General features: G+C 49.3%; 1 protein-coding gene across 1 annotated transcript in view; it reads right to left on the bottom strand.

Moving 5' to 3' along the window:
* Positions 1-4,272: 4,272 nt before the first annotated feature.
* LOC135535875 (polypeptide N-acetylgalactosaminyltransferase 1-like) overlaps positions 4,273-10,354 on the bottom strand; it is a gene marked incomplete at both ends in the record, with an annotated part of 7,107 nt that continues 1,025 nt past the window's right edge. The window contains 3 exons of the mRNA XM_064962291.1: positions 4,273-4,371; positions 4,570-4,697; positions 5,780-5,946. Coding sequence (XP_064818363.1) covers positions 4,273-4,371; positions 4,570-4,697; positions 5,780-5,946 — 394 coding nt within the window. The remainder of the gene's footprint in view (positions 4,372-4,569; positions 4,698-5,779; positions 5,947-10,354) is intronic.

The raw sequence follows: 10,354 nt of genomic DNA, 5'->3' as shown, positions 1-10,354 counted from the left end.
CCTCTAGTTTGGGGCACAGCCAACATATGTGAATGAGAGAGAAAACTGACTTCCAGAATCCCTCTAGTAGTTTAACAGCCAACATATGTGAATGAGGGGACTTCCACAGCCAACATATGTGAATGAGAGAAAACTGACTTCCAGAATCCCTCTAGTTTGGGGCACAGCCAACATATGTGAATGAGAGAAAACTGACTTCCAGAATCCCTCTAGTTTGGGGCACAGCCAACATATGTGAATGAGAGAGAAAAACTTCAGAACTTAGTTTGGGGCACAGCCAACAGAAAATCCCAGAATCTAGTTTGGGGCACAGCCAACATATGTGAATGAGAGAGAAAACTGACTTCAGAATCCCTCTAGTTTGGGGCACAGCCAACATATGTGAATGAGAGAGAAAACTGACTTCCAGAATCCCTCTAGTTTGGGGCACAGCCAACATATGTGAATGAGAGAGAAACTGACTTCCAGAGTTTGGGGCAGCCAACATATGTGAATGAGAGAAAACTGACTTCCAGAATCCCTCTAGTTTGGGGCACAGCCAACATATGTGAATGAGAGAGAAAACTGACTTCCAGAATCCCTCTAGTTTGGGGCACAGCCAACATATGTGAATGAGAGAGAAAACTGACTTCCAGAATCCCTCTAGTTTGGGGCACAGCCAACATATGTGAATGAGAGAGAAAACTGACTTCCAGAATCCCTCTAGTTTGGGGCACAGCCAACATATGTGAATGAGAGAGAAAACTGACTTCCAGAATCCCTCTAGTTTGGGGCACAGCCAACATATGTGAATGAGAGAGAAAACTGACTTCCAGAATCCCTCTAGTTTGGGGCACAGCCAACATATGTGAATGAGAGAGAAAACTGACTTCCAGAATCCCTCTAGTTTGGGGCACAGCCAACATATGTGAATGAGAGAGAAAACTGACTTCAGAATCCCTCTAGTTTGGGGCACAGCCAACATATGTGATTGAGAGAGAAAACTGACTTCCAGAATCCCTCTAGTTTGGGGCACAGCCAACATATGTGAATGAGAGAGAAAACTGACTTCCAGAATCCCTCTAGTTTGGGGCACAGCCAACATATGTGAATGAGAGAGAAAACTGACTTCCAGAATCCCTCTAGTTTGGGGCACAGCCAACATATGTGATTGAGAGAGAAAACTGACTTCCAGAATCCCTCTAGTTTGGGGCACAGCCAACATATGTGAATGAGAGAGAAAACTGACTTCCAGAATCCCTCTAGTTTGGGGGCACATATGTGAATGAGAGAGAAAAGCCAGAATCCCTCTAGTTTGGGGCATATGTGAATGAGAGAGAAAACTGACTTCCAGAATCCCTCTAGTTTGGGGCACAGCCAACATATGTGAATGAGAGAGAAAACTGACTTCCAGAATCCTCTAGTTTGGGGCACTGCCAACATATGTGAATGAGAGAGAAAACTGACTTCCAGAATCCCTCTAGTTTGGGGCACAGCCAACATATGTGAATGAGAGAGAAAACTGACTTCCAGAATCCCTCTAGTTTGGGGCACAGCCAACATATGTGAATGAGAGAGAAAACTGACTTCCAGAATCCCTCTAGTTTGGGGCACAGCCAACATATGTGAATGAGAGAAAACTGACTTCCAGAATCCCTCTAGTTTGGGGCACTGCCAACATATGTGATTGAGAGAGAAAACTTCCAGAACTAGTTTTCAACAGAATCCCTCTAGTTTGGGGCACTGCCAACATATGTGATTGAGAGAGAAAAACTGACTTCCAGAATCCCTCTAGTTTGGGGCACAGCCAACATATGTGAATGAGAGAGAAAACTGACTTCCAGAATCCCTCTAGTTTGGGGCACAGCCAACATATGTGATTGAGAGAGAAAACTGACTTCCAGAATCCCTCTAGTTTGGGGCACAGCCAACATATGTGATTGAGAGAGAAAACTGACTTCCAGAATCCCTCTAGTTTGGGGCACAGCCAACATATGTGATTGAGAGAGAAAACTGACTTCCAGAATCCTCTAGTTTGGGGCACAGCCAACATATGTGAATGAGAGAGAAAACTGACTTCCAGAATCCCTCTAGTTTGGGGCACAGCCAACATATGTGAATGAGAGAGAAAACTGACTTCCAGAATCCCTCTAGTTTGGGGCACAGCCAACATATGTGATTGAGAGAGAAAACTGACTTCCAGAATCCCCTCTAGTTTGGGGCACAGCCAACATATGTGATTGAGAGAGAAAACTGACTTCCAGAATCCCTCTAGTTTGGGGCACAGCCAACATATGTGAATGAGAGAGAAAACTTCCAGACTTCCAGAATCCCTCTAGTTTGGGGCACAGCCAACATATGTGATTGAGAGAGAAAACTGACTTCCAGAATCCCTCTAGTTTGGGGCACAGCCAACATATGTGAATGAGAGAGAAAACTGACTTCCAGAATCCCTCTAGTTTGGGGCACAGCCAACATATGTGAATGAGAGAGAAAACTGACTTCCAGAATCCCTCTAGTTTGGGGCACAGCCAACATATGTGATTGAGAGAGAAAACTGACTTCCAGAATCCCTCTAGTTTGGGGCACTGCCAACATATGTGAATGAGAGAGAAAACTGACTTCCAGAATCCCTCTAGTTTGGGGCACTGCCAACATATGTGAATGAGAGAGAAAACTGACTTCCAGAATCCCTCTAGTTTGGGGCACAGCCAACATATGTGAATGAGAGAAAACTGACTTCCAGAATCCCTCTAGTTTGGGGCACAGCCAACATATGTGAATGAGAGAGAAAAACTGACTTCCAGAATCCCTCTAGTTTGGGGCACTGCCAACATATGTGAATGAGAGAGAAAACTGACTTCCAGAATCCCTCTAGTTTGGGGCACAGCCAACATATGTGAATGAGAGAGAAAACTGACTTCCAGAATCCCTCTAGTTTGGGGCACAGCCAACATATGTGAATGAGAGAGAAAACTGACTTCCAGAATCCCTCTAGTTTGGGGCACTGCCAACATATGTGAATGAGAGAGAAAACTGACTTCCAGAATCCCTCTAGTTTGGGGCACTGCCAACATATGTGAATGAGAGAGAAAACTGACTTCCAGAATCCCTCTAGTTTGGGGCACAGCCAACATATGTGAATGAGAGAGAAAACTGACTTCCAGAATCCCCTCTAGTTTGGGGCACTGCCAACATATGTGAATGAGAGATGTATGACAGCTTCTGCACTTATCAACCCCAACATTTATCCAAGTTTTCATCATCATTGTAAAGCCATAGTTGCTTTGTTGCATTAAAAAGTCATTTGTGAAGATGATTATTTATTTAATGTGAATAGTGATTCATTTTTTTAATGGTCCTTCATTGTAAGGTCAACCCAGTTAGGTGAACTAAACTCTAGTTTTAACATGGTGAAACTAGTCCTTTCAAAAATACAATTCTAAAGAAACATTGAACATCTAATAGTAAAATCCTGGTGTAAAAGCAGGTGAGCTGGTTCTACTCTTTCGGTCATTTTCTGGTGTTTTGTGGTGGAAGACTGAGCAGTTGGAGCACAGCCCTGTTACCCAGAGATACACAGGCTAGACATGTTTTAACAATGTTAATGTTTTAGTGAAGCTTGCATTCAATTGCCCCTCTCATTGCACACAACATGCTTCCATTCCTCCGTCACAAGGGAATTTATGGCTAATTTAAGATGATGGCGTCAACCCTTTACGCTCAACCGTTACTTTATTTGCCACTTACTACAGTATTATTTTATTTAACCTCTTGAGATGGAAAACAGGTGTTTTATTCATTTGAACATGTGCTCTTTATGACAGAAGAATGTTAAAATTAGGTGAACTAAAATGTTGCTTTTCTCCACCAAGTTACACTAGTACTGAAAAGTCATCTAACTGGTGGAACGACCCAAGTCCTGCTGTCAGCTCAGCACATTTACAGCTGTAGCACGGAATACAATCTGACCTCTACCTCTCTGCTGTGTGTGTGTGTGTGTGTGTGTGCGTGTGTGTGTGTGTGTGTGTGTGTGTGTGTGTGTGTGTGTGTGTGTGTGTGTGTGTGTGTGTGTGTGTGTGTGTGTGTGTGTGAACCAGCCTGAGGACATAAGTAAACAGAGGCTTTGTAATTAAGCATAAAAAAAACAAGGACAAGCCCCCTGCAGGCTCAACAAATTGTTACTCATTTATTTATTACACCCAGCGTGTGTGTGTGTGTGTGTGTGTGTGTGTGTGGTGTATGTGTGTGGTGTATGTATGTGGTGTATGTGTGTGTGTGTGTGTGATGTGCCTGTGGGTGTGTAACATACCTGTCTAGTTTGATGCGGGCCAGTAGAGGTTCCAGCCAGCCAATGGTGCATTCACAGTGAGCATCTAGAAACGTGATCACCTACATGACAACAAACACTTTACTATTACAGAGAGGCTACTGACAGCAGCTGCATCTGAGCAGCATTTCACCATTTATACACACACACACACACACACACACACACACACACACACACACACACACACACACACACACACACACACACACACACACACACACACACACACACACACACACACACACACACACACACACCTGTCCGGTGGAGAGTGAGGCTCCTTTCAGTCGAGCTCTGATCAGTCCAGATCTCTGTTCCATCCTCACCACTCTGACTGGAACCTCCATCCTCCTGACATACTGCTCTAACGGCCGCTTCAGGAAGTCTACAACATACACACACACACATCACACATCAGAGACACACACACACACACATCACACACAAAAGCAAGCCCAAAAACATATACTTAGTGTACTACCAGACCCATAGATGGAATAAATCCATCATCTGTATATATACAGTGCCTTGCGAAAGTATTCGGCCCCCTTGAACTTTGCAACCTTTTACCACATTTCAGGCTTCAAACATAAAGATATAAAACTGTATTTTTTTTGTGAAGAATCAACAACAAGTGGGACACAATCATGAAGTGGAAAAACATTTATTGGATATTTCAAACTTTTTTAACAAATCAAAAACTGAAAAATTGGGCGTGCAAAATTATTCCCTTTACTTTCAGTGCAGCAAACTCTCCAGAGGTTCAGTGAGGATCTCTGAATATACATACATATATATATATGTGTGTGTGTGTGTGTGTGTGTGTGTGTGTATATGTGTGTGTGTGGATGCGTGCGTGTGTGTATACACGTCCAGATACCTGAGTGTGGTGAGTTAAAGAGAGAGTGTGATCTCTGGTGTGGTCTGACTCGTAAGTGACATCTCCCTCCCAGACAGCATGCTCTCAGAGCTAAAGGATACCACCGACCCACTATCCCTTCCCCCTCCTCCCTTTCATCCCTCTATCCCAGGGGGTCAATAGGGGCACAGAGGGGGGTTGGAGGGAGGCTGGGGGTAATCCCTGCTCCCGGGGTATTAGGGACCTAATAATCTGCCCCAAACAGGGATTAACAGCACTGGGCTGAGAGACAAGACACAGCACTCTCACACACACACACACACAAACACACACACACACACACACACACACACACACACACACACACACACACACACACACACACACACACACACACACACACACACACACACACACACACACACACACACACACACACACACACACACACAGTCACAATTGCAAACACACACACACAGACGCATACATGCAGTCACACAGAGACACACAGTCACACACACATATTGTGCACACAGCCTTACACAGCATTTAGGAACAAGCCCAGATAAGCCCAGATAAAGAGACAGACAGTGCATCTCAGCGTGTACCTCTCTCACTAGCATCGTCCACCAGTACCACCTCCTCCAGCAGAGACTTGGGGGAGCGGTCGATGACAGAGCGGACGGTCCGCAGCAGAGTGGACCAGGCCTCATTGTGGAACACGATCACTACACTGGTACGAGGCAGATCGTCTGGATACAGCTTATTCTTACAGCTACGGAGGAGACAGAGAGAGAGAAACTAGAAGTTAGAGACTACATATACAAGACGACACACACACACAGAGAACACATACACACACTCACACAGAGAACACACTCACACCACACACACAGAGAACACACTCACACCACACACACAGAGAACACACTCACACCACACACACAGAGAGAACACATACAGAACACACACACACACACACACACACACACACGAACACACACACACACACACACACACACACATACAGAACACACACACACACACACACAGAGAACACATACAGAACACACACACAGAGAACACATACAGAACACACACAGAGAACACACACAGAAGGGTCTTTCATGATGAACTGCAGTAATGTATCCTGTGGTTCTGGAACAAGCAGCACATGATTTCATCATTAATATACATGGTGCATATCGTCCCCAATAACTTGCCACACGACAGATGGGGTGACATGGCCTTTGACATGAGTGGATTTGAAAGATCAGGAAAATGAGCATCAAAGAGAATCATGCTCCCTCCTCAATCCTGCTCCTTCCCTCACACCTGCTCCCTCACTCCCTCCTGCTCCATCACTTCGTCCCTACCTCCCTCACTCCCTCACACCTGCTCCCGCCCTCCCTCACTCACTCCTGCTCCCGCCCTCCCTCCCTCACTCCTGCTCCCGCCCTCCCTCCCTCACATCTGCTCCCTCCCTACCTCCCTCCCTCCCTCCTGCTTCCGCCCTCCCTCCCTCCTGCTTCCGCCTCCTCACTCCTGCTCCCTCCCTCCCTCCCTCCCTCCCTCACACCTGCTCCCTCCCTACCTCCCTCACTCACTCCCCCTCCCTCACACCTGCTCCCTCCCTATCTCACTCACTCCCTCCCTCACACCTGCTCCCTCCCTACCTCCCTCACTCACTTCTGCTCCCTCCCTCCCTCCCTCACTCCTGCTCCCTCCCTCCCTCCCTCCCTCACACCTGCTCCCTCCCTCCCTACCTCCCTCACTCCCTCCTGCTCCCTCCCTCCTGCTTCCGCCTCCCTCCCTCCTGCTTCCGCCCCTCCCTCACTCCTGCTCCCTCCTCCCTCCCTCCCTCCCTCCCTCACACCTCCCTCCCTACCTCCTCACTCACTCCCTCCTCACACCTGCCCCTCCCTCCCCCTCACACCTGCTCCCTCCCTCATCTCCCTGCTCCCTCCCTACCCGCCTCACTCACTCCTTCTCCCGCCCTCCCCCCCTCACTCCTGCTCCTCCCTCCCTCCCTCACACCTGCTCCCTCCCTACCTCCCCCTCACTCACTCCTTCTCCCGCCCCTCCCTCCCTCACACCTGCTCCCTCCTCCCTACCTCCCTCACTCACTCCTTCTCCCGCCCCTCCCTCCCTCACTCCTGCTCCCTCCCTCCCCTCAAACCTGCTCCCTCCCTCCCCTACCTCCCTCACCCTCCTTCTCCCTCCAGCCCTCCCTCCCACACCTGCTCCCTCCCTCCATCCCTCAAACCTGCTCCATCCCTACTCCTCCCCTGCCCTCCCTCCCTCACTCGCTCCCAGCCCCTCCCTTCCTCACACCTGCTCCCTCCCTACCTCCTCAAACCTGCTCCATCCCCCTCCCTCCCTCCTCACTCCTGCTCCCTCCTCCTCTCCACACCTGCTCCCTCCTCCATCCCTCACTCCTGCTCTCGCCCCTCCCTCACTCCTGCTCCCTCACTCTGCTCCCTCCCTCCCTCACTCCTGCTCCCTCCCTCACTCCCTCACCTCCCTCCCTCACTCCTGCTCCCCCTCCCTCCCTCCTCCTCCCTCCCCTCCTGCTCCCTCCCTCCCTCCCCCACTCCTGCTCCCTCCCTTCCTCCCCCATTCCTGCTCCCTGCCTCCCTCCCTCACTCCTGCTCCCTCCCTCCCTCACTCCTGCTCCCTTCCTCTTGCCCTCACTCCTGCTTCCTCTTGACCTCCCTCCCTCCATATATCTGCAGAATGTTCCCTCTCTCCCCACCCCTCCCTCAGAGTAATGGAATGTAGCAGGGGAGGGAGAGGTGAGAGAAGAGGTGAGGATTCCTTCCCTCCTCCAGCTGCTCTGTCTCTGGAACCTATTACCTCACACACACAACCGTGGTGTGTGTGTTTCTGCTCTTAGGGAGCGGGTAAAACAGTTGCGTCAGATTACTTACTTGTCACACACACATCAACACACACCAACACAAACACAAACTTACCTAACCCTGTGAGCTACTAGCATGACTTTCCAGACATGATCTATGCTCCGAGACAGACAGAAAACTATAACTCATCATCATCAAGAGTGTGTGTGTGTGTGTGTGTGTGTGTGTGTGTGTGTGTGTGTGTGTGTGTGTGTGTGTGTGTGTGTGTGTGTGTGTGTGTGTGTGTGTGTGTGTGAGAAGTATACATGGAGAAAGAGAGAGTAGACAAGTTGTGAAAGGAACAACTGGGTGAGGCAGTACATTGTGGGGGAGGTCAGCACATTGTGGGGGAGGTCACATTGTGGGGGAGGTCAGTACATTGTGGGGGAGGTCAGTACATTGTGGGGGAGGTCAGTACATTGTGGGGGATTGTGGGGAGGTCAGTACATTGTGGGGGAGGTACATTGTGGGGGGAGGTCATTGTGGGGAGGTCATTGTGGGGGAGGTCAGTACATTGTGGGGGAGGTCAGTACATTGTGGGGGGAGGTCAGTACATTGTGGGGGAGGTCAGTACGGGCTGCACACGGGTTCTGATTAAACACGGGAACTTCTAGAGCACACACACACACACACACACACACACACACACACACACACACACACACACACACACACACACACACACACACACACACACACACACACACACACACACACACACACACACACACAGCAGTATCCTACTGACCTCCCCAGCCAACCTCCATACTAACAGTTGAATTATAAAGCATCAGAAGGGATCTTGGCTCATGCTGGTCTAGTATGTGATTTAATGTGTTGTCTCTGATTTCTCACCACTCCCACCCCACCCAAACCAGCCAAAGACCAGCTCCAGCTCCAGCCCCACCCAATCCCAGACCAGCTCCAGTCCCACCCATTCCCAGACCAGCTCCAGCCCCACCCAGACCAGTTCCAGCCCCACCCAGACCAGCTCCAGTCCCACCCATTCCCAGACCAGCTCCAGCCCCACCCAGACCAGTTCCAGCCCCACCCAGACCAGCTCCAGCCCCACCCAGCTCTAGGCCCACCCAGACCCAGACCAGCTCCAGCCCCACCCAGCTCTAGGCCCACCCAGACCCAGACAAGCTCCAGGCCCACCCAGACCCAGACAAGCTCTAGGCCCACCCAGACCCAGACCAGCTCCAGGCCCACCCAGACCCAGACCAGCTCCAGCCCCACCCACGTCCAGACCAGCTCCAAACCCACCCAGCTCCAGGCCCACCCAGCCCCAGACCAGCTCCAACCTCACCCAGCCCCACCCGGACCAGCTCCAGGCCAGCCCCACCCCTACCTAGCCCAGTTCCACCCCTACCCTACCCAGTCCAGCTCCACCCCCACCCAGCCCAGCCCCTATCCAGCCCAGCTCCACCCCCACCCAGCCCAGCCCCATCCCTATCCAGCCTAGCTTCACCCCCACCCAGCCCAACTCCAGCCCAGTCACTGCTGCTATTGACTGAGTCTTATCTGTTAATTGGAAAAGCAGGTGGTGGGAGACGAGCCTGGGACAAAACACTCTCAGTAATCAACTAAAGCTCAGAAAGAGAAACACATTTCACACATCAATGTGCACTGTCTGACTCCAGGCAAGGCTGTGTGTGTGTGTTAGGCTTGGGCGGTATCCAGATGTTCGTCATGCCAACCTTCTCTCATCCCGGGATTTACGTTATAACCGGCACAGCACACAAGGGGCGCTAAAAACACAAGAAAAGCCCATTGGGCCTCTAATACCAGGATGCTAACAAAATTTGCACAAACTAATAGCTATATCACATAGATGCTGTTAGCTATACGCTAATGAGCGAAAACGAACATAAACTAATCGCAAATGCAAATCCTGCTCATAAAGTTACACAAGCATAGCTAGAGGAGCAGAGGGGAGAAGAAAGGTAGAAGATATAAACACTAAAGGAAGCACAGGGAGAGATTTAGCAGCAGTACAGAAAACTCATCCAGAGATCTTTGATATCTGGCAGAAAGACATTATAAGATATCGGGTGGCGAACGTTTAATAGTGAATTGTAGTGTAAATTCATCTCATGTGCACTGCAGAAGAGAGACTCAAGTGTTCTGGGAACTACACTTCATAATGTAAAATAATGTGACAGCTGAAATGAAGAACACAAACAGATCTTTCATACGCCTGGAAGGTCCAGTCATTAACATAATCTATAACGATTCATCTATAACGAATCATCTTTAACTAATCGTCAATAACAAACTAGA

This window comes from Oncorhynchus masou, unplaced genomic scaffold, assembly GCF_036934945.1.
Source record: "Oncorhynchus masou masou isolate Uvic2021 unplaced genomic scaffold, UVic_Omas_1.1 unplaced_scaffold_5239, whole genome shotgun sequence".
Lineage (NCBI taxonomy): Eukaryota > Metazoa > Chordata > Actinopteri > Salmoniformes > Salmonidae > Oncorhynchus > Oncorhynchus masou.
This window is presented reverse-complemented; position numbering and strand designations above follow the sequence as displayed.